The following is a 24,450-nucleotide window of genomic DNA, read 5'->3' on the forward strand; positions in this document are numbered from 1 at the left end:
CCAATCCTCCCTTGCCCCTGCCCACCTGCTGCCCCATCTTGAAACATCTGGAAACAGAAATGTCTTTTCCACCTATTGTCAGCTATGTGTTTCTTGAAAAGTGCACTTAACAACGACATTTGCAGAAGAGCTAGAGACTTGACTTAGTAGCCAAAGAAGACTTGGGGATATATTTGTCCTAATGTGACTTCTGCTAATGAAATCATCAAGACCTCAATTTGCAGACACCCCCAGAAGAGCTGTTTCTCCCAATTATCGCAGTGTGATAATCACTCTGTGTTTTGAAGGCTCCAGAACTTTTGCTAATTGGAATCTGGTTAGATAGTCTATAGGTGCTCATCTGACTTATCTCCTTAGAAGTTGGCCGCCAGGACTGCTTAAATCTGGATTTGAGTGGTGGGCCCGATTCCTACTGGACTAGTTCATCTCTTTGACTATTCAGAGGTGGCTTCTTCTGCAAGGATTTGGTGTCTTTTCCAAGGAGCAACCATAACTCAAATGTGAAACCAACTTTCTGAGTGGGACACAGGGGAGCCTCTGTGCCCTGGTCTCTGCATCTCCCCTCTGCCCCCCATTCCCCTTGGGATCCAGCCACACTGACCTCTGCTGTTCCCTGCACACACCACATGGTCATGAATGTAAGCACATGGTGCCCACTGGGAAGGGAGGGGCTCACGTAGTGCTGGCCACAGCCTCCAGGTCTCCCCGAATGTCTAGGTTTCAGGCTGGCCTCAGCATTGGGAATGCCTGCTTACCATGATCATGCTGCTGAGGGTCTTGCCGTACATCTTCTTGAAGTGACACTTGATAAGATTTAAGTCAATCTCACTCCTTGAAACGATGTTTCTTATCAGGGTCCCATCGCGCGTCCCTGCTCCCTGGGCAAGACAGTGGCCATCAACAATCCTGCCTCACCTTTCCTGTCCATCTGTGAGTGATGGACGGATCTGTGTGGTTGGGTTCTGGGGCTTTTAGAGGGAGGGAGATGTGGGAAGGAGCCTGTGCTTCAGCCAGGGAAGCATTAGGTGGGAAGCTTTGGTGGCTTAGGGTGTCCACTTCCTTAATCCCTTCTCACCCACTGCCCAGAACTCTTCCTTTATGATGCCAAGTGCTCCAAACTGCAGTATGTTTGCTTTGCCACATCAGATTCTAGGCACAAAGTACTCACTGCTCCAGGAACAAGACGTCCTACTAGAGCAATGGCAGCAGTCAGCTCAGCCAGGAATTTCACAGGCAGGGCCTTCCTGCTCACCTTCATCCCTGACCAGTCTCATGTCAGCTAGGGCCACATGGCCAAGGGAATTGCATGCCGTCTCTCATTTCCTGGGCAGAAGTGGCCAGAGGGCTTGGGTTTCGGGTGTGGAACTAACTTCAGGGGATATCAGCAACCATCAATCAGAGAAAACGGGCAATGGCTTTAGTTTCAGGGAATTATTCACCTCTGGAGATGCAGCGTCCCTTTCCCAGACTCAGTTTCACCTCTGAGAACTAAAACCTTTCTGATCCACAACAGGTTTGGGTAAGATAACTCCCCTGCGTGGAGGAGCGTGGTGGCTTTGAGCTCCTTGGCTTTGCACTTGGTGCTATGTAGGGTGAGCATCAGGAAGCAGAAGACAGGACAGTTACCTTCATGGCATAGTAGAGTCTCTCTGCAAAGTAGCTGTGGAGGTTTTGGGTGCATTTCACTGGCAAACAAGAAAGCTGTGTTAATGTCTGGAGCTGGTAGGTGGCACTGCCTACAACTTTATGTCTTGCCTTAGGTCTTAAGAGTCAGTGTTGTGCAAGGCTTGGCATATTTCTTTGTGCCCTGCCTTTCCCAATGTGAGAGGCTTTGTGTCAGGTGGCGTGGGACAGGGAAGGTAGCCCGGAGCCCTGGGCACAGCTCCAAAGGCCCAAGCAGGCAGGCAGAAGGGTAAGATGTGAAATGCACCAGACTGTGGGGCTCGTCTGAAGACACCAGCTCAAGCCCATCCAAGGGCAGCTCGGACTCAGGACAGGCCCTGGGCTCTCAACCCCGAGACACCTCCACCGAAAATACGGCCTCTCAGCTCCACAGAAGCACCATGGTATGGCGGCTGCTGGCCTCAGAGTGCCCTCTGTCTCTCACTTATCAGCAGGAACCCTGCATTTTGAATTCCCATGTGACAAATGGAGTTTGGCCCCACAGGACTAAGGCACCTGGGGGCATCTGATCCAGAGAGTGGGCCCATGCTTGCTCCCATGGGTACTGCTCAGAGACTTGGCATCTGGGTGGGGAAGGTTGGCATTTTCACCTAGGGCTGCAGAAGGAGCGTGGGCTTTGAGTGAGGTAGGCATGTGTTCACTTCCTGCCTTCATGGTGCAGTGTGGCTTCATTATTCAACCTCCCTGACTCATCTGGGAAGTGAGACTGATGTGAGGCTTCAAGATGAAGTGAACAGGAAGGCCCAGCATGAAGGAGCACTGCATGGTTTCACTATTGCCTGCTGGCAGACTTCATTCTTGGTGGGTTCAGGCCAGATCCAGGGGTGGATTTTGGAAGCCGAGATTGGAGCAGGGGTGTGATTAGATGCCCTGACATAGACCGGATTGTATCACAGCATCCAAGGCCAGCTGGGGTGTCTCAGATGGCCCTGTCCACCCAGAGAGGCTAGGACACAGCAGGGAGCCTGCTGGCTGCTGGGCTTTGCATGGAGGCAGCCTGGTGTGGAGGTGAGAGCTGCAGGCCGGGAGTCCGGACCTGGGCTCTGTGTGTAAGTGGGAGAAGAGATGTCCCTCTGCCCTGAGCCTCAGCTCTCTACTCTGCAGTGACTCCTCCCATTGTGATCTCAGCCCTGGAACCCATGAGAGCTCTGGAGTGGGTCCTCCTGAGTGGCCCTGACTTCCTGCTGTGGGGAAGATCCCCAGTGTTTCTCAGCATCAGACCATCCATCACTCAGTTTGGACTCAAGCCACACATCACTGTTTCTTCAACTGGCAATGAAGGCAGGGGCCAGGCCCCTGGTTCATGTCCAGAAAGATGACTTTGTGCTGGCCAGGGCTTCACAACCACAGCCAGAGTGCTCCCTGCATGGCTGCCATGAGTACACACAGGGTTGGGGCTGGCATAATCACTGGCGTATGCATTTGTGTGCACACACACACACACTGTCTCTCTCACACACACACACATCCACCCACACAGTCATGCACACACACCCTCAGGCACACTCTCACGCACACACTCATGCAAACACATTCTCATGCACACACACCCTCATGCACACACACCCTCATGCACACACACTCTCATGCACACACACTCATGCACACACACCCTCATGCACACACTCATGCACACACACTCATGCACACACAACCTCATGCACACACTCTCATGCACACACACTCATGCACACACACCCTCATGCACACACCCTCATGCACACACTCACTCATGCACACACACCCTCATGCACACACACTCTCATGCACACACACACTCATGCAGACACACCCTCATGCACACACTCATGCACACACACACTCATGCACACACACCCTCATGCACACACACTCTCATGCACACACACCTCATGCACACACCCTCATGCACACACTCATGCACACACACTCTCATGCACACACACCCTCATGCACACACACTCTCATGCACACACACTCATGCACACACACCTCATGCACACACACCTCATGCACACACACTCTCATGCACACACACCTCATGCACACACACCTCATGCACACACACCTCATGCACACACTCATGCACACACACACTCATGCAGACACACCCACACAGCACTGGGCACCACGTGGGCAGCACAGAGAGCAATCCTTGGCAGCACATACTGGGACTCTAGAGGTGGAGCAGTCCCTGGGTGAAGAGGACAGGCAGAGTGTGAGTTGAGGGGACATCCCGTGAAGGTGACACAGGGATTCTTTCTCTTGCGGTTGCATCCCTAGGCCCTTTGTTCTTTGGTGCTGCCCCACGGTGAGCCCTGTGGCCTGAAAATGTGCAAGTCTGAGCTCTTACCCACAGTGAGCATGGCCTCCTCCAGCGAGCCGTGGGTCTCACTCTTGATGCTGTCCTCAATGCTCTTGTTGGCAATTTTCTCATACTCTTCAAACACTGTGGAGAGGGCTCTGCTCAGGGGATGGTCAGACCTCGTGGTGCCCCTCAGTGTCTCGGATCAGAGATTGCACATCAATTTGCCGCCCTGACCTCCCACTTGGTGGCCGGGGAAAAAGTCCTGGGCTCCCTGGCTCTCTCCCTAACTCTAGACTTGACAAGGCAGAAGCACGAGGGAGAGGCTCACGGCCAGGACACCCCCTGTGGCCCCGGCCCCAGCCCCTCCCTCCCTGGTACCTCTCAGCAGGTGAGTGGCACTGCGCGTGCACAGGATGGTGATGAATTTCATCTCATCAGTCCCACAAATCTTCTCGCCTGCCGCATACAGATCCTAGCATTGGGACACCCACAATAAGCTGGTGAGGCAGACCAGGGAGGTGAGGGACTGAGCCCCAGAGTCCCAGAGCTGTGGCCATGGCCCGGCCCTGTCCACTCTGCCAGGCCAGCATGCTCCCCTGCTTGGACATCTCTGACAGAAGCTCCCCTTTCTCTAGCAGCTCTGGCTTAGAATCTTTTCTCTATCCTGGGCCACAAGCTGCTCTAGGAACTGCCTGGTCCCCAGACTTCCCTCTGCCAGCAGGCAGACCTACAGAGACCCGGACACATGTGTCCAGCACTAGGGCCTAGCACCCCCAGGTTCATGGGCTGTTCCTGCCAGGACAGACTTTAGTGCTCCCCCACCCCCAAGTCACACTCCTTCCTCCTGAGTCTCCCAACACCCTCACTCTCCTCCCCAGACACCACAGGACAAAGGCCTATAGGGAGCTGAGCTGGGTGGGTCCCAGCCTAGTGTCAGAGAAAGCTCCCGTGGGCAGAGGAGCTGGAGTCCAGATGGCACGGGGTGGGGCCACATGGCCAGCTGGGCGCAGCCTCACCTGTGCGTCTTGGAGGGCCAGTCCTGGGTCCACAAAGCTGCTCACATCATCCCTGCTGCCCTAGGAACAGAGGAGGTGGCTCTGTAAGGCAGGCCAGCTGACCAGAGCATTAAGGGCAGAGGGGGGATCCTGGGCTTGGAGGGTAGGCATGGCTCTGCTGCTCTTTGGCTGTGGAAACTTCGACAAGCCAGTTATTCTCTTCAGCCCTTGGTTTCCTCATTTGTGCAATGGTGGTGGTAAGGACTGTCTCATAAGGCTTGGGGGATTCGGTGAGCTAAGGTAAGCAAAGTGCCTGGCATGAGGCCTGCACGAAGGACCTGCTCTCCTCCCACTTCCAGGATGCTCTCACATGGCTGAGTAAGGACAGGTGTGGGGGCTCTGCAGTCGGGACCCTCTAACCATGCTGAGACACACCCAATGAGCCCTGGCTGCCGGGCTATCCCATGCCCCTGCCCTGACTCTCGTGGCTCTATTCAAGGGCTGCTCCCTGGGGTGGAGCTGTTGAGACTTCCAAACCAAGGCACTCCCAAGAGCCTGGGCTGTGACACCTGCAGGAGGCACACCAGGATCCTCTCCAGGTAGCCACTTGTGTCTGCTTGGATGTCCTCCTCCAGGCTGGACCCGTAGTCTGCAGGGAAACAGGACCATGAGGCACAGGCAGAGGCCCACAGCCTACCCAGGGCCTGCTTTCTTCCCTCCAGCCCTGTTCCCCATACTTCTCCTTATGAAAGCCTTCTAGGAAAGAAAGTCCTTGGCACAGGGCATGGATGCAATGCCCGGGTGTCCAAGTGGCTGTCACCTGGGTGGTGGTTCACAACTAGAAGCGACATGCATACCCAACCAAGCTCAAAGCACAAGATGGACCAGGTCAGAGAGCCAGGCTAGGGGCTGCCAACCAAGCTCCATTTCATCTCAAGGCTTGGCAAAGCCAAAGCCTCCAGGAAAACTCCCCACTGGGTACACAACGTGGAGGACTGACTGGCCTCTGCTAGCCTGGGGTCCACACCCCCTACTACCACGGTCCTCAAGGGCAGAGATTTTAGCTGATCACGTGCCTCTCTCCCCTGTAAGAGGAGCTGGTGAGCTTACAGATCAAGTCTGACTCATGTTCAGTGTCACCATCAGGCACGGATCTTGGCATACAGTAGGTGCTCAGCACCTGTGGGTAAAAAAGTCCCCAAAGGGTCCTTTCTAGTGTGGCCCAGGTTAATTCTTGATCCTTGTTCCCTGCCAGGCTGCCAAAGTTTGTGGCCACCCCCGAGCCCCTCCATCTGTGCCACCCCTTACCTTCCTCATACGCCTTCATTATCTCCCGCAGCTGGTTCTTGGTCCGAGAAGCCAGGATCTCAATGATGATGCCCTCCTTGGTTCCTAAGCCCTGTGGACAGAAACCTCTGTCTGCTGGAGTGCTGTGCCATGACCTTCTGCTCTGTCCACACCTTTTCTCAAGATGCCTGAGCCTCAGGAAGGACCTCACTGCTCTGCCCACTTGGAGTGGGAGGATGTGATGAGAAAATCACATGCTTGTCTTCAGTGATGGACATTGAGGGCAAGTGCTGTGATGGGGAAGCCCTGTCTCAGCTCTCCCTCCTTAGCTGGGTGGTCTCAGACAGGCTGCTCCATGTCCCGGAGCCTAAGCATCCCGATCCATAAATAGGAATAAGAAGCCTCCCCTGCCCCAAAGGTAGATTAGGGAGCATGGGTGTAAAATGCCTGGCAGTGCCCATGCAGCAAGTGTCTTTTCAAACAAAATGACTATAGTTACTGGGTGTCCATCCTTATTAATCTGCAAAAGCAAAGAGTAGTGAGAGGTAAAGGGAAACCCAGGGGGCTGTGCCTGAGACTGTTGAGGTGGGTTTCCAATACCACTGTACCCCTGAGCTCGTGAGGTTCTGAGAAGTACTGATTTTGGCTTCATCACGGCCACTCAACATGTCAGCTAGGGACCAGTGACTCCAGGTGTTGGGTGCAGTCTGAGCAGCAGGCCGCCTGCTCACTGGGCCCAGCTATGGCCCATGTGGCCATTCCAAACAGTGGCTCAAGGGGAGCTCTGGGCTGCCGGTGCCCGGTCCCCGCATTGCCCCTACCCAGTCATGTGAGCACCCCTGCCACTGCCCTGCCCCGTCTGCCTAGTTACCTTCATGGAGTCATGCAGCTCCTTGGCTTCGTATCTGTATGGTGGGTACATAAGGGCCACAATGAGCCTCTCGAACTTGCCACTCAGCTCTGACTTCAAGGTCTCAGTGAGGTCCTAATGCAGGAATAGGGAAAGGTGATATTTGTCATAAGCCAGGCGCACCTGAGTGCAGGCAGTGGAGTGGTGGATGGGCCCAGGGACTTGGGCTGGATTCCGCGTGGGCCCTGCCACGTGCTGGCTGGGTTTCTTGGGCCAGCTCCTTAGCTTCTCTGAGCATCAGTATCTTTACCAGTTACACAGAGATAAACATACTCCTGCTTCATCCCATTGCTTAGGGTGTTGATAGAGAGATGTGTGTGACTCAACTCAGCATTCAGTGCAGTGCTGGGCACATTATAAACTCTCAGTAAAATGAAATTGGCATTGCTAGCTAGACTGCAAGCTCTGAGTGTGGCATCACCATAAAATACCTGTGCCTCCTTCGTAGGGCACATGTTGCTACAAGGAGCCACCAGGCTACATCAGCTGATCTACAGAGTAGCAGAGAGATCAACGGCTTTGTCAGACCTGGATTTTAATCCCCACCTTGTTGAGTACAGGCTCTGGGACCTTGGGCAACTTACAACCTCTCTCCCCAAATGTTTGAATACAAAGAATAATGTACAGCTGTGAGGACTAAGAGAGGGAAACTGTAAAAATGCACACTGGGTTCTCCAAGAGAATATTTGAGCTGATCTTCCTTCGTTAAATCTCCAAACTAATGATTTGAGTCACCAGAGGCTTCAGGCAACCATGGCTATGCACATATTTAATCTTGTGTTTACTATGTACCCCCAAATTTCAGGCTTTGTCCTAGGGGTGGAGGGCAGGTGGGAGGAGAAACAAAGGGTCTGGCATGCTTGCTCCAGGCTCTTATAATTCCCAGGTGGCAGAAGGTATGAGGTACAAGCAGCTCAACTGAGGAAAGTGTGCCCACACCCCAGAACAGAGTGAAGCCAGGCCTGCATGCCTGGGGCATGGGAAAGAGAAGGTGGTCTGGGCTTGGGGGCAGGGCGAGATAGCCTGGGGGCAGGGAGACAGACCTCCAGTGGGGCCTGTTGGGTGCATGAGAAGGAATGCTGTGAGAGAGGAGGCAGGAAAGGAAGCAGGGAAGGCCAGCCCCCAGCCGGGGCTCTGACACCTAAAAGTAGGTCTGCCAGATAAAACACAGGGCGGCCAGTTACATTTGAATTTCAATAAAGAACAATTGTTTTTGTGCAAACAGGTTCCATGTGCCCATGCTGTCAGTGGGCTGGCTCTAGGGGAAAGTCGTCCAGAATGGAGCTGCCTCCCAGGCTGTACCCCCAACTCCAAGGCTCACCTATCCCCACCCCCACCAGCCTTCCCCTTGCCTTGCCGAACTGAGCCTTGAAGGACTTGGCAATCTGCTGCCGCTGAGCGTTGCTTCTCTTGGTGAGCACATCGATGATAGCCTGCTCGTTGGTCCCTGCAGGGATACAGCACGAGTGACCCTGCTGCCCCCAGGGTGACACACTGGTGAGGGCGGAGGAGGGGAAGGCGAAGGCAGCTGCTTGGTGGCTGAGCAATTGGGACCTGACACCTGGATAGTTCCAAACCCCCGGACCATTTTCGTGGTGTAAACAAGACCCTTAGGAAATTTGCCTCCCCATTTCCCACCCCACACCCCCACAATGTTGGGGCGTGCCCAAGGCCAGCCTCACAAGATGGAATCTGAGGTCTGGGTGGCTCTGGACATCAGCCCGGGCCTTTGGAGCTTGGCCGAGTGAGATCTCCAGCCCTGCCCTCCTTTGTATTGGTCGCAGTAGGGGAAGGTCAAGACTAAGAGTCCAACCCCTGGATCCGAGGCCTGGCCCAGCAACTGCGTGGCATTGGGCAGCCAGCCTCATTTCCCTGGGCCTCCGTTTTCTCATTTGGGAAGTGGAGATAACTTTTTGCTTCACAGAAAGCAGAGGGCATGAGAACGTTTTCTGGGCTCATCAGGAGTGGCAGTTCTCGTTAATGCCCCTGATCCTCAGGCAGAGCCGGCTAAGGGGTCAGTCTCCACCTGGGGTGAGGTCAGGGTGCATGCTCTGCTCTCAGGTCAGGAGGGCTTTCTGGGCAAGCTGTTTAAATCTGGCCTCAGGCCAGCCCTCGCCCACTCACGGTAGTGCTGAGGACAGCACTGGGCAAGTGCAGGAGATGGGAAGGGAGCCCGCTCCATGGCCATCGACATGGGGCAAGGGGGCCTTGAGTCAGCCCCACAAACTCCCCACACCTCACAGCCCCAGCAGCTCTGTGCCTGGCATCATACAGCACCACCCCCTTCACACTTCATGTGACACACGAGGCCAAGAATTCTTGGGGCCACTTTACAAGTGAGAAAGCTGAGACTGATGGGAAGTCACTCACAGGGACACACAGCTGACCTCCCCACCCCCAATACCCAGGGAAACGCAGCACCCTCCTGTCCAGTCTTGCAGGGTGGGTGCTGACCTCACTGCAGAAACAGAGGGCTGTGTGATTCTCTGGGTAGGGGAGTCAGTTTCAGAGTATCATGGGACACCCCAGCTCCCCAGATGTCCCCTGGCACCCACTTTCCAGGGCTGTGAGCAGAGGGGTCTTGAGCAGAGGTGGCAAGGCTGCCAACACCCACTCACCGATCCCCTTCATGGCTTTGTAGAGGGTCTCTGCATCAGGGTCTGGGTTGAAGTGGGAGCTGCTCTTCACTGTGACACCCTCCTGTTCAATCTGCAAGAGAACTAGGCCTGCTCAAAGCGGGCAGGGACAGGGAGGGCAGAGTAGGCTCCCAGCCCATCTTGTAGCCCGCCCTGACAGGGTGAGCCCCTTCCCTGGGCACGGCGATCTGCTCAGCCCTTGCAGGCCAGTGCTCCGCCCTTCAGCCCCTTGGCCAACAGGGTGGAGTAGCCAGAGCCAGAGCTTGTGGGGAGAAGCCACGAAACCTTTCCTGTCCCTGTCTGTGCCATCTGACGGCAGACAGCAGCTCCAGCCACACCCAGCTCCTTCCAGCATCACCCACCAGCAGCAGGATGGGACAAACTCACCCAAAGTTAGGAGGGGCAAGAACACTTAAGCAAAGGCTTCCTGGAGCTGCATGCACCGCCTTCGGAGCATGCAGATGAGGTTGGAAGGCTGGGCATGGTTCCGCCTTTCTGAGGAATGGTTTGAGCTCAGTCTGCCCTCTTCCTGGGGAGTTGGGACTTACAGGAACTTAGAGGGCAGGGGCCCAGCTAAGCATCCTGATAGTTCAGGGTGTTTGCAAGTCCACAGGCCCATGGGGCTCAGAGCGTCAGGTTTAGAAAAACCCGCACGATGCTCTGCAGACTGTGAAATAAACCAGATAACCAAGTGCCTGAGCCCTTGACTTCCAAGCCTGAAGTTCAGGGCTTGCCTGAGGGCTCTTTAAACTTGTGCCCTGCAGAATTTCTCAGATGATTAACACAGACATAAGTATGTATTGGGTAGAGGAATGGTAGAGAGTGGAGGGATATTGGAGATAGGCATTGAATTAGACGGAGACTCAGAGATCCTCCAGGATGAAAGAGTTTAGTCCCATGCAGTCTTGTCTTCCATTTACCTGTTCACTTATTCCTTCCATCACCTCCATCATCTGCCCATCTACTTTCCCACCTACCCACTTATCCATGTGACTTCCACATCCATCCATCCATCCACCCACCCATCCATCTATGCACCTGCCCATCCATCCATCCATCCAAGCCCTGGGTTACATTCTGAAAATACAGAGATTCCCATGGATGGTATATCTCTAAGTATCTTTCCTTTGAGTAAGAGGTAAGGCATCTTTCTGAACCCTTTGCTTTAATTTCAAATGTCTGGTGACAGATCTTCCTGAGTCATTTCTTAGCACCATGTTTCATAGCAGAAATTGTTAGAAATAATTCCTATGGAAATTCCATCCAGAGAGAGCCAGTGTGGTCCTAGATATTGCTCATCGGTGTACACACACATGATAGCCCTTGCTTGTGGAGTAACGCTCTGCTATTACTCTTGTTAGCACTTTGAGCCCCTTGTGTGTGCCAGACCTGGGCCAGGTGCTTTAGATGCAATGCTTATGTCATGGCTTCCTCAACAGTTGTGCTAGGTAAGTACTGATGCCTCACTTTACAGAAAGGAAGCTGGACTCCCTTACACAGCTAGTAAGCAATGCTGCTGGGACTCCCCAGCCTGACTCAGAAGCTGAACTCTATCTACCTCCCCTGCCCTACTGATGACTCAACCTTTCCCAGGCAATGAGTGTTCCTGGAACGTTCCACTGAAGGAAGCTTCACCCACAGGAACGCAGGTCGTCTGGGAATGTGGGAGGCATCTCAGCTCTCAGTGCCTGCTGGCTTCCCTCTGCCCCAGCACTCGGGGGCTATGGTGCACCAGCGAGTGGCCAGGCTGTGTAACCGCATCCCTGAGGAGCATGCAGTCCCGCGGGGGTGCGGTAGGGCTCAGGTGCAGCATTTGTAAGCAGCTCCCGGGCTGGTTCTGATTTTGCTGCATTGAGAAGCCTCTGTCTCACTTCCCACTCTAAGGTTTCAGAAAATAAGTGTTTTGGGAATCGGAGCCCTGGCTATCAGTGTGGAGTCCTGGAGCTCCAGACCTGCTGCTGAGAAGGAAGGGTCAGCCTCAGCCTCCTGCAGGGTCTTGCCCAGGGCTGTGCTAGTCCAGACAGGCACATTTTCACTGAAAAGGTGACTCAGACCAGCCTGTGACCACATCTATTAATATAACTTGTTCTGTGACAGGCCCAGGGGAGCTGCCACGCCTTGGCCTTTCCCTGCTATGCGGCTGCCCAGAGGCCTGGGAGATGGGTTTGTCTCTATGAGAGACACAGAGGAAAAGGCAACACCAAAAAGAGAGGCGCAGATGGGCCCTGCCTGCAGACAGATCTCTCTCCAGTGACTCCCTCATCCCCTCCCAGCCCGTTCCTGGCCCAGCTTTGTGCCCAGAGAACACTGGGTCCTCTCTAGCAGCTCAGCTGTTGCAGGTTGGGTCTACCTGTGAACTTGCTGCCCTGAGCCAGCTCTCACATGGGGCATGGACGACCAGGGTATAGTTTTGGCCCTGGAGTCAGGCTGTTCAGATTCTCACCTAGACTCTGACACTTACTAGTGAGTTCAGGCACCTGCCTAGCCTACTTGTGCCTCAGTTTCCTCATCTGTGGATAAGGATACTGGTGTCTACTTCGTAGACTTCTTGTGAGGTTCAAGGGAGATATTGAATGTGAGGTGCTTAGAGGAGGGTCCCGCCACACAATAGGGACTCAGTGAGTGTCACAGTGATCCTGTCAATTTGGCAGGTCCCTACATGGAGAGCCCTTTGTCCTGCTGCACTGGGTGCAAGGCCCAGTGTCAGACTGTCTTGGCCAGCAACTGACTTTGGAAACCACCCAGCACTGGGCTCTCCCTGCCATGTCCACCTCCTCAAAGGCAGGTTCCCAGCAGCCTGGTTGAAGCTGGAGGTCGCCATGGCCCCTTGTCCTGGAAGATGGCTGCGTCCCTGGGGGCCAGGACAGCTGCCCCACCTCACCCTGGCTTCCTCTGTGTCCCACCTGTCCAGAACCTAGCATGTCTGACCCTGAGGACCCTTGCCTGGGTTGCAACATCTATGATCCAGAGATTCCCTGAAGCTGGACAAGCCTGGGTATCCCACAAAAGCTCACAGAGAGCCTGGGGCTGGGCAGAGAGACCCAACTGCTCTCTGACTGGAGCCTGCTGGCCATGGGACCCTAGCAAGTCACTCAGTGTCTCTGAGCCTTCATTTCCTCATCTGCAAAACAGAGAGTGCAGCCCTGACATCCTGAGGCTGCCTGGGAGGAAAGGAAAAGGACTTGCGGAGACGGCAGCCAGGAGATGTCACCTCTGTCCCCTTCTGGATATTCAACTCCTTAGCACAACGATGGCCTCAGGCTCAAGCATAGATGGAAAGCTCCCGAGCATGCATCAGTTTTGCTGGGGATGGGCTGCCCTGAGACCCGGGTTCCTCCAGGCTCTAGCAGGCCAGGTCCTCCTGCTTCCCCTCTTCCCTCTCCAGTCTTGACAAATGAACATCATTGATCCCTGAGGTGAAAGCATTGATGGGTCCCCAACAGCAGGTTCAGGTTACTCTCCCACTCAAAGCCGTTCAGTGCCTTCCCACTGCTCTTAAGGTAAAGCCTGAACTCCTCAGCCTGCCAGGCAAGGCCTTTCAGGACCTGGCCCTGCCTGCTTCCCCAGGTCCATCTCCTCTGGAACCAGGACCCTCAAGCTGTGCTGAGCAGCTTCCCTCAAAGCCAAGCTCCCCACCGTCTGACCCTCTGCACACAGTTCCCTCTGCCAGGAGCAGTATGCCTGATTCTCCCCAAATGCACACGTGTGTGCACCCCATACACATTTACACACAAGGCTCAACCATGATACCCCCTCCTTTGAGTGGCCCCACCCCTGCAAGAGTCCCTGCCCTGGACTCCTCTCAAACCTCAGCTTTCCCCTTGCATTTCTAGATTTCTTCATCAGCCTGTCTCCCGGCCCAGGTCCCATCCCTGCCGTGGGCACTCTAGGCCTGGGACTGTTTCTTCTCGGCTCCTCCCCACCCTCCATGCTTGGCCAAGGAGGCAGCCAAATGTAGACTGAGCCACTCCCAGCCAAGGGTGACTTTACATTTCTCAGGACTCCCTGGTGACCAGCACCCAACACCATGCAGGAACCCAAATCTCCTGCCAGCTCCCACTTACCCAGGCTTTCCACCAGGCCATCTCGTTCACCTCGGGGGCACCTTTCCCAGGGAGATGAAGAGACACAGGTTGGCCTCCGCTGGGACTCCACACATCTGGCTCCTGCAGCTGAGGAGTGAGCAGGCCACTCACTTGGGTGTGGGGGTGCAAGCCCGCCCTGGGCTGCACCCAGCGCCACACCTGCCTGCCGCCCCCTCACCCCCGGGCTCTGCCTGGCTTTGGGCATCTCCTATGGCTCCCAGGCCCCACCCAGACACTGCCCAGGCCTGCTCTGGGGAATTAAACAACTCACTGTCAGATATTTGGGCTGTGGCTGTTACGCATACTGGAAATTCTTAGCTCCAGCCTGCGAAAGCCCCACTCAGTAAACACAGCTCCATGTTGATCAGGCTGGTCTCAAACTCCCGACCTCAGGTGATCTGCCCACCTTGGCCTTCCAAAGTGCTGGGATTACAGGAGTGAGCCACCGCACCCAGCCCATTTTCATCATTCCTAATAGCCATGGAGTATGCCATTTAATTAATTGCATATGCAATATTATTTTTTTTCCCCGGGGGCAAGGGGCTCATATTCACCACAGATGGGAGGCCAGATGGTGAGAAGGTGGCAGGCGGCACAGCCACCTTATAGAGCATGCCATACTGGTCCACTGTCAGACCGGTGATGGCCTCAGCTCCATCACCCCCCAGGCTGACTCTGGCTCCTGCCTGGCTCTGCCTGGCCACCACAACCCCTCGGGACCATTCAGAGGCATCACTGGAGGGTGTGCGGTTAGTGGAGCAGCTGGTAGTTCTCCCCATATCCTTGCTGGTCGTGGGGAGGTCTCTTTCTTTGGTTGAAGGCACTCCTGACTCCTCTCATGAACAGGTTTCATATTGCTTTGTGGTGTTCCTGGAGCCTGGAAGGAGTTGGCTTGCTCTCTGGGGCATCAGGAGGGGCTTCTCTGTACCCCTCTCTGCTTCTGGCTGGGGGGCCCACATCTGAGCTTCCAGTGGTGCTTCTGAGCAGCTGCAGTAAGTGTCCTCCTGGCTGGCTCCGGAGCTCAGAGCGCTTCCCGGGATCCACCCGCTTGTCCTGGAGCCGCCGCAACCCTGGCCGCCATCCCCGGCCCCGGAGCCGCCCCATACCCCTGTATATGCAATATTTGTTAACCAGTCCCTTTTGGTGCCCATCTAGGTACAGGTCTCATTTTTCAAGCTAAAGTTTCTATAATACACTGGAAGTAATAGATGTCACCTCCATGTTGTATGCCAAACCTAATAAGCAGAGCAAAACTTTTCATCCAAGTGATTTGGTTAACGTTTTAGGATGTTTCTAATCTCTCAGTAATATAAATATGCTACAATACATCTGTGTGTTTATCCTTTGGGCACCCGTGTGTGCCTGTGCACACCTGGAGAATAAAGTCCTGTGAGAGGAACTGCTATCCAAAGAGGATGTTTCAGTCTATACTGCAACATCAGTCCCATATCCAACAACCTAAAAATAAAATGACAGTTTGAAAATACAAAACCCACACTTCTCCTCCCCACACTCACTACCCTTACCAACAATGTGCTCGTGCTTCTTGAGCTTGCGTTTGGATCAGGAGAATTTGAAAGTCATCAGGAACCAAACCAGGATATAAGGTTCAGCTGTAGCTGGAAAGTGGCAAACGTTCCAAAGCTAAGACATTGGCTATACCTGGGTTGTTCACAAACTGTGAGGCCAATTCCAGATGAGATCCAGAAAAAGGGTGAGCAACTCACTTATTTTTTAAGCAAAACACCTTTTCTTCCCATTTCTGCTAAGAACAAATAGCTTCCAGCAAGAGAAATAGGGGATGCAATATTTTTACAAATTACTTCTCTTTTTTTTAATTAAAAAAATTTTAAGTTAAATGCTACTTAAAGATATGTTTAACTTCTATGATACTGACTTGCTCATGAGAAGAGAGAGACAGGGCCAGGCATTCTTGCCCACTACTACCCACTATCAACATTTAGGCCTGACATCAGTTGCTAAATATTCTGGGCCGGGCACGGTGGCTCACACCCGTAATCCCAGCACTTTGGGAGGCCAAGACAGGTGGATCATGAGGTCAGGAGATCGAGACTATCCTGGCTAACATGGTGAAAGCCCATATCTACTAAAAATACAAAAAATTAGCTGGAAGTGGTGGCAGGCACCAGTAGTCCCAGCTACTGGGGGAGGCTGAGGCAGGAGAATTGTTTGAACCCAGGAGGCAGAGGTTGCAGTGAGCCAAGACCATGCCACTGCACTCCTGCCTGGGCAACACAGTGAAACTCCGTCTTAAAAAAAAAAAAAAAAAAAATCAGCAGCAGCTTCTAGGATGACTGAGCAGTGACTCAGTCTCTCCTTGACCAGATTCTGTAACTGTCCGGCAGAAATGCTTATCTGATCTCTGTGAGAACAGGAAGCAGCTCAGTGGGGGCCTTCCTTGCTAAATTCTTCATCAAGCTGGTCCATTATCTGCCCTGAGTCCTCCAAGAACATCTCAAGAAAAATCCCAAAAACATGCAAGACAAATGAGGGTCCTCCTTTAGCGTGTCTTGAAGCACTGAGGCACCTGAAAGCTATATATAGTTTCTGGGGAAACAGTTTTTTAGGAAATGTAGCACAGATACTAACTATTCTTCCAGGAGAGCCCCTTCCTGACATGAAAGATCTTACTTAGCATGACAGAGAAGCATCTGATTCATCATGAGGACCTATCCAACCAGCAGCAGGGGCCCCAGCGCCAGTGTCCACCTCAGCAGAGGAGACACGGGGGACATGCAAAGTGTTTCTGTTGAAAAATACTTCACCTAGGGTGACTATAGTTAGCAGCAATGTATTGCATATTTCAAAGTAGCTAGAAGGCTAGGTACAATATCCCATTCCTATAATCCCAGCATTTTGGGAGGCCCAGGCAGGCAGATCACTTGAGGTCAAGAGTTCGAGACCAGCCTGGCTAACATGGTGAAACCCCATCTCTACTAAAAATTAAAATAATAAAAATAATAAAAATTAGCCGGACGTGGTGGCTTGCGCTTGTAGTCCAAGCTACTTGGGAGGCTGAAGCAGGAGAATTGCTTGAACCTGGGAGGCAGAGGTTGCAGTGAGCCAAGATCACACCATTGCCCTCCAGCCTGGGTGACAGAGCAAGACTCTGTCTCAAAACAAAAACAAAAAGTAGCTAGAAGAGGGGACTTGAAATGTACCCAACACATAGTAACACCAAATATTCAAGGTGATAGACACCCCAAACACCCTGATTGGTCACCATTCTGTGCATGTAATAAATACTTAAATGTACTCCATAAATATGTAAAATATGTTATATCAACAAGAAAATACTTTGCTTAGTGTTTCCACCCAAATGGGAATAAATCCAGGGATCGATGTACACGTCATGGCTTTTTATTGAGACTGGGGAAGGGCCGTGGTAGCAGGTGCACTCACTGTCCAAGTTTGTCCAGACTCTCTGCTGCATGGGTGATGGCATTTGTGACTGTGTTGGTCACTGTCTCGGTGATTTCCTTCATCTTTTTGTCCCCTGACTCTTGGGCTTTCTTTATGGCTTCAGCAATGGCTGTTGGAAAGAAAGAGGAAGAATGTCCTAGTGATCCACCCGCTGAACTTGTGTCCCCTTGAGTGGCCTTTGGGATGTGGCCATCTTAATGGATTAGTCTCTGGAGTGGCCCGATGGGACCAAGGGCAGCAGGATTTCTGCAGAATGAATTTGAATTTGGTTTTAATTTCCCCAACAACTTGCATTTCTTCAACTGTGAGTGAGACTGAGCATCTACTCATGAGTACATTGCCTGCTTATCCTTTTTTTCTGCAAAATGCCTGCTTATGTCTTTTGGCCATTTTTATATTGGGTTGTTATATTGGATTATCATTTTTATGACAAATATTTTTCATCAGTTTGTAATTTTTCTTTTGGCTTGGTTTATAGTATTTTTTTTTTGGCTATAGAAAATTTCAGTTTTGGATTGTCAGATTTACTTAATATTTCCTTTATGGCTGCTGGTTTTTTGTCATAGTTTTAAAGATTCTCCCCTCTCCAAGATTAGGCCAAAGTCTCTTATGTTATTACTATGTCTAAATATTTATGATGTCTTCCCCCTCAAAGCTCATATGTTGAAATCCTCAGCCTTAATGTAATGATATTAAGAGGTGGGGCCTTTGGGAGGTTGAAATTAGCACCCACAGAAAAGAGACCACAGAGAGCTAGCTCCTTCCACCATGTGAGGACAGAGCTAGGCCCATCCACAAACCAGAAAGACGCCCTCACCAGATGCCAAATCTGCCAGTGCCTTGATCTTGGACTTCCCATCCTCCAGGAGTGTGAGAAATAAATTTCTGTTGTTTCTAAGTCGCCCAGTTTATGGTTTTTGTTTTTGAGACAGAGTCTTGCTCTGTCACCCAGGCTGGAGTGCAGTGGTGCAATCTCAGCTCACTGCAACCTCCGCCTCCCAGGTTCAAGGGAGTCTCCTGCCTCAGACTCCTGAGTAGCTGGGATTACAGCCATGTGCCACCACGCCCAGCTGATTTTTGTATTTTTAGTAGCAATGGGGTTTCACCATATTGGTCAGGCTGGTCTTCAACTCCTGACCTCAGGTGGCCCACCCGCCTTGGCCTCCTAAAGGGCGAGGATTATAGGCATGAGCCACTGCATCTGGCCTATGGTATTTTTTAATAACAGCCTGAGCTAAGATGGTTATCTCCTAGTAAGTTAATAAATACATTTATGTAAATTTAAGTCCTTCATCTACCCGGAATCCATTTTGTTGAAAAGGAACGAGATATACACATGCTTTGTACATAGTTCTACTCATAGCTCACACACATCAATTTAACATTTAACATAGAATTTTACATGTTAAATTTTTTATTTTTTTTTTGAGACGCAGTCTCGCTCTGTCACCCAGGCTGGAGTGCAGTGGTGCGATCTTGGCTCACTGCAAGCTCAGCCCTCTGGGTTCATGCCATTCTCCTGCCTCAGCCTCCCGAGTAACTGGGACTACAGGCGCCTGCCACCGCGCCCAGCTAATTTTTTGTATTTTTAGTAGAGACGGGGTTGCACCGTGGTCTGGATCTCCTGATCCGCCCACCTCAGCCTCCCAAAGTGCTGGGATTACAGGCGTGAGCCACCGCGCCCAGCAATTTTTTTTTTTTTTTTTTTTTTTTTTTGAGACCGAGTCTCGCTCTGTAGCCCAGGCTGGAGTGCAGTGGCGCGATCTCAGCTCACTGCAAGCTCTGCCTCCCAGGTACACGCCATTCTCCTGCCTCAGCCTCCCAAGTAGCTGGGACTATAGGCACCCACCACCACGCCTGGCTAATTTTTATGTATTTTTAGTAGAGATGGGGTTTCACCGTGTTAGCCAGGATGGTCTCGATCTCCTGACCTTGTGATCCACCCTCCTCGGCCTCCCAAAGTGCTGGGATTACAGGCGTGAGCCATCACACCCTGCCATGTTAAATGTTTTGTCCCAGTGTGCTGTCACACAGTCTTTGTGACTTTGTCTTCTTATTCCACAGACAGAACCATCTAGACAGTGCCCTAACGCAGTACAGTCTGTGGCCTCTGATGAGCATAGATAACTGCCCCAGCCGAGAGGCTCTGAAAGGCTGCAACATTAGGGGCAGAGTTTGACCTGGTTAGTCAAAGAACAGGTTGGCCCAGCACCTAGCTTCCCTTCCTCCATCCCTCCTTCCCTGCCCGACGTCAGCCGGCTGTACCTTTCTCTCCAGTCTCCTTGGCATGTCCCACCACCTCCTTCACCACTTCCTCCACGGCATGAACTGAACAGAGGAGACAAGTCCAGGGTGAGGGCTCAGAGCAGGCCCGCTGCCCCCGAGTCCAGGGTGAGGGCTCAGAGCAGGCCCGCTGCCCCCGAGTCCAGGGTGAGGGCTCAGAGCAGGCCCGCTGCCCTCCCAGTCCAGGGTGAGGGCTCAGTGCTGACCCACTTATCCTCACAACAGACCTATACATCCCTGGACATCCAAGGTGGGGCTCTGGGATGCCACCCCCAGCCAGGACAGACTGGCTCATGAGGACCTTCCCCCACAGCTGGCTTCATTCGGAGATGCCAGGGCCCTGGCTCCTGGCAGACGAGCTCAGTGAGCCCCATGAGGGCATGGGTCCCTGAAGCCCGTTGGCCCTGTCTGGCCTGGAATGGCAATGAGTAGGCTGTCTTGCCAGCTGAGACATGAAGCCCAGGCTGGGCCTGTGTGCCAGGTCACACCCCTCTCAGGATGTGCTGGCACCTGCCTCAGGTTGGTTTCCAAAGCCTCATCCGGTAAAACCAGGTCTCTCAAAGCAATTCCTCCAACGAGAGGGAATTCTCTGCCTACTTCAGAGTTTTTTATAGTGTGGGTGGTAGCATGCTAGAACTGAAAGATTTTGGAGTCAGAAGAAATGGTCCTTATTCTAACTCTACCTTCCACCTCTTGGTTCCCTCATCTTTAGAATGGGAATCTGTTGGGGTGATGAGACCCAACACCAGGTCGCAGGGGCGGCAAGTCCAGTGGAGTCAAAGGAACGAGAAACAGACAGTTTGAGAGAGAAAATGGGACCAGGGCACCATCGCGAGTGTGGAGGCTGTGAAGGCTGTGAAGGCCCCGAGTTCTGGGAGCCCACGCTATTTATTGGTGATCTAACAGAGAAACAGGTGGTGAGGATGTGGGGGTTGAAAGGAAACGGTGTATCAAGTGAATGAGAAACATATGGCTACTTGAGATAATGGGAATGCTAGAAGCAAGGAGCCAGCAAATCTAGCAAGCCCTGCCTCAGCTTCTCTCCCAACACTCAGCTTTTCTCCCAACACTCAGCTTTTCTCCCAACAAGAATCATACAAAACTCAGAGGCTAGTGAAAGGTTAAAGCAGGTGGTCCACACCAGCTGCAGAGTCAAAAACAAAATACGCGTCTGCTGCCATTTAGAAAGAGGACACAAACTCAGGCAAGACTGTTTTCCACACGATGACCCATGAGTGGGGCCTGGCTGGGCCTCCCCACACACAGCTGCTGACCTCGAATACAAAATACACTTCGGGACCAGGTGCGGTGGTTCACACCTGTAATCCCAGCACTTTGGGAGGCCAAGAGGAATGGATCACTTGAGGTCAGGAGTTTGAGACCAGCCTGGCCAACATGGTGAAACCCCGTCTCTGCTAAAAATACAAAAATGAGTCGGGCATGGTGGTGGGTACCTGTAATCCCAGCCACTCAGGAGGCAGAGGCACAAGAATCACTTGAACCGAGGAGGCAGAGGTTACAGTGAGCTGAGATCACACCACTACACTCCAGCCTGGGTGACAGAGCAAGACTCCATTTCAAATACAAATACAAATAAAAATAAACATGCTTTAGGGGACTTGGATGAAATTGAAAATGCCCTTTTTGACTTTGAACAGACTTGGTGACTTGTTAAGAAATCTTTGAAGCTTTAAAGTTATGGTAAAAATAAAAATCCATCTTCCTTTTGCTGCATAGGTTATTCAGAATAGGCTGTTTTGACAAGAAAGGCTCCCCAGATTTCCAGAGGGAAGGGTCCAAGCTGCCAGTGTTCACCCAGCACCAGGACTCATGCCCTGCCCCCAGGAGACCTCCCCAGCTCTGCACCCCTCAACTCCGTGCTGACTTGGTGGGGCTGGAAGCCAGGGTTCCTGAGGGGCCAAGGCCTCCCCCCTGGTCCTCACCTGCCTACTAAGATCCGCCTCCAACAGACCCAGTCGGCCCCAGATCCCCCCAGCCCGGATAGAAAGGAGCCCCAGGTCCTCACTGGCTCCCTCGGTGGCCTTCTCCGTGCGGTGGGCCAGGCCCTCGGCAGCCAGCTTCCCCAGGCCTCCCAGCATTGTGTGGCAGCAGACGGTGGCCAACTAGGATGCTGAGGACTGGCCCAACATGCTTTTATAGCTGCCTCTGGTGCCCGTCTAGGCTCTGGGGCAACAAGCCCTCGCCCCAGCCCAGTAGGAGGCTGGACAGGTGAGTCAGCGAGGGCGGCAGCAGGAAGGGGCTGGGCGGAGCCACCCTGGCACTGGGGTGGCAGCATCCCCTGACAGCATGAGACTTCTGTAACCCTGTCCTGGGGACCCTGTGAAGGATAGGGGCAGGGAGCAGGGCTGAGGCTGGACAGGAGAGATCTGGACATGACTCTTCCTTGAGGCAGAGCGCCTGAGTGCCAGTCCCCCTGAGACCAAAGCTTCCCAAGCCTGGGTACTGATATATACCTGGAGACAAGGCCTAGGATTCCAAGCCTGCTGCTCAAGGTCCCCAGTGTGGCCCAGTAAGAGGTTTGGGGGTTCTATGGGCCTGGAGACCTGGGCAGTCCTTTGGGTCACGAACACAAGTGGATTAAGGGTGACTGACCTCCCCATTCCTGGAGACCCTGGCTCTGCAGAGCAGTTTGTGGCCTCCATGGGACAGGTGGGGTGTTCAGGGTGGTGCCTTGCCCAAGGCAGAAGGGGGCACAGCACTGGGCAGAAGTGTAGTCACTTGGCGTCACTCAGCTGATGCTCACTCACCCAAGAGTGTCTGTGAGGTCAGCGGTGCCCTCCTATCCCCTGGCAGTCCTGGAGGAGTAGACAGAGGCCTCCACCACCACTCAGGGAGATGCTTCTGGCCCCACCTAGAATCCCCTAGAAAGCAGCTTCCCTGGCTCCTGGTGCATCATATGAGGAGTGGCAGGGCTGCTCCCTAGTTACTCGTGATGGACAGACATGCCTCAAGCCACCTGCCACATGCTGCTTCCCTTAGTCACCAGCTCAACCTGAGCCTCCGTTTCCTCATCTGTAAAATGGGGATAGTGTGCCTTCCTGGCTGTGTCACTAAGCGTCCCTGAGACAAAGCATGCAAGCTCCTGGTAAACACCTGTTCCCTCCACTCATCACTGAGGCACACTTTGGCCCACTCATCACTGAGGCACACTTTGGCAGTGAGCTCTGACCAACCGGTAGGGTGGGCCAAAGAGTGACTGGAACATGAGGCTGCCTTGGAGCCAGAGGGCTGGGGAATGTGACTTCCGCTGACCAGGAGCCAAGGAGAGGTCTTCCCATGCTCCTACTTCTGGGGTGCAGGCCTGGGGCAGTGGTCTGAGGCTGTCTCCCCAGTGCAGGCTCCTGGAGCTGCTCTCCTGGGTGTGTTGGCGCCTGATTAGTTTACTGGACTGTGGGCGCTCCCAGCGTGGGACGCAGGAGCTGAGGCCCTCTGGCATTCCTGCGTGGTGTTTGGGGGCTCCAGGGCTATGGCCTGTCCCCCTAGGGTGGACAGTGGGTACCGTGGGCAGCAGGACCTCTGGGTCTCAAGACCACGGCCCCACACATGCCATTGCTATCTCCTTTGGGCAGGGGTGAATTGGGGCTTAAACAATTTAGAGGGGCCCTCTTTATGAAAAAGAATACAATAATATGATTTGTGCACATTTTTCATTTATATACGTATGAACTTCTGGACCCAGAAGAGGCTGTGAAAGTGGGGGGCCTGGAGCTCAGGCGGGTCCAGACGACCCTGTCCTCCTTTTGTAACAGCCAGAGTCCAGGATGTTTTGCCCAGGGCATTGGGCTGGCACTGCAGAGGGTTGGGGGGTGGGGGGACACCTGGGACATGGCTGGTGGGAATTGTTCTAGGAAACCTCAGGGATTCTCCCTGGACCCATCAAAGCCCCTTCCCTGTTTCTTCTGAGGCTGTGTGTCCCCCACTCGCACAAGGGTCCTTTCTATGCCTGTTCCCCTGATAAATGTCATCTGCCTGCTCTAGAATGGCTTCCAGACCCCACAGACCCCCTCCTCATGAGCTCCCACCCTAGGGTACTCTCCACCAGTCCCCACTCCCAGGAGCTCACCAGACCCAGACAGCCTGTTGTCAGAGCTCAGCCACACAGCAGGACCCTGGCCCACTGCCCAGCCCAGAGCCAGGCCCACCACAGCCTCTGGGGACAACTGCCCTTCCCCCCACCCCCTCCACATGGTCCCCTGCCCATGAGACCCTGCCCTGCTAATTTAATGCACTGCCTTGGTGTGAGCACTGTGATTCTAATAACAACACTCCATGGCCCTAGACCTCCCGGGCAAGGCTGGGTCCAGACACAGATCCCGAATGCCTGCTGGGGAGAAGGCAAGAGGCCTGGGGAGGCCCAGGACCAGACACGGGCCCCAGGTCCTGGTGCCCTCCCACTTGGCCTTCCAGCTGCTGCTGCTGTGACCAGATTCCCATCCACCCAGCCCAGTCCATGGGCCCCAGCAAGCCATCTGTGCCCCACAGAGGGCAGACCCCTAAGAGTGGGACCCCTTTCTAGTCAAAGAACCTGAGATAGCCCCAAATCCCCCTAAACATGATGGATCCTGGTCTGAGGGGCTGGGCTCAGGTGACTCCTGCAGGGAACTTCACCTGCCTGGATGAGGTCAAGGGTGAATCAGGTGGGGCCTGCCCTCCACCACCCCATCATGGAAGAGGACCAGCCTGCAATGGGCCCAAGAGGGCCATCTTTGGACCTAGGGACCCAAGTCAGCATATCCTGAGTCAGAAGGTCAAGTCCAGCCTCCCCTCAGGCAGGGAGAATCTGGCTTTGACAGGAGCAGATAAATTCTCAAGGTGGAAT

The 24,450-nt window shown here is 53.4% G+C and overlaps 2 protein-coding genes across 2 annotated transcripts; both read right to left on the reverse strand.

Annotated features, from left to right (window-relative positions):
- Positions 1 to 755: 755 nt before the first annotated feature.
- Positions 756 to 14,115, reverse strand: LOC100589330 (annexin A8; the record flags this gene model as incomplete). Its single annotated transcript, XM_030809116.1, has 11 exons — positions 13,863 to 14,115; positions 9,781 to 9,871; positions 8,515 to 8,723; positions 7,124 to 7,237; positions 6,274 to 6,364; positions 5,535 to 5,614; positions 4,987 to 5,046; positions 4,349 to 4,442; positions 4,016 to 4,111; positions 1,627 to 1,685; positions 756 to 878 (listed from the first exon to the last, which is right to left on the reverse strand). Coding segments are annotated over exons 1-11 (1,038 nt in total), but the record flags the coding sequence as incomplete, so codon positions are not given.
- Positions 14,116 to 17,249: 3,134 nt separating this feature from the next.
- Positions 17,250 to 21,740, reverse strand: LOC100590140 (protein FAM25A). The gene is made up of 3 exons (XM_003258169.2): positions 21,637 to 21,740; positions 19,593 to 19,655; positions 17,250 to 17,436 (listed from the first exon to the last, which is right to left on the reverse strand). The coding sequence occupies exons 1-3, from the start codon at positions 21,707 to 21,709 to the stop codon at positions 17,303 to 17,305; spliced, it is 270 nt and encodes an 89-aa protein (XP_003258217.1). The 5' UTR covers positions 21,710 to 21,740; the 3' UTR covers positions 17,250 to 17,302.
- Between the last annotated feature and the right edge of the window lie 2,710 nt (positions 21,741 to 24,450).

Source organism: Nomascus leucogenys, unplaced genomic scaffold, assembly GCF_006542625.1.
Source record: "Nomascus leucogenys isolate Asia unplaced genomic scaffold, Asia_NLE_v1 000826F_77857_qpd_obj, whole genome shotgun sequence".
Classification (NCBI taxonomy): Eukaryota; Metazoa; Chordata; class Mammalia; order Primates; family Hylobatidae; genus Nomascus; species Nomascus leucogenys.

Coding starts and splice junctions, on each gene's coding strand:
- LOC100590140 (XM_003258169.2), bottom strand. CDS start 21,709: ATGCTGGGAGGCCTGGGGAAGCTGGCTGCCGAGGGCCTGGCCCACCGC. Junction 19,656..21,636: donor GAAGGCCACCGAGGGAGCCA/GTGAGGACCTGG, acceptor TCCTCTGTTCAG/TTCATGCCGTGGAGGAAGTG. Junction 17,437..19,592: donor CAAGGAGACTGGAGAGAAAG/GTACAGCCGGCT, acceptor TCTTTCCAACAG/CCATTGCTGAAGCCATAAAG.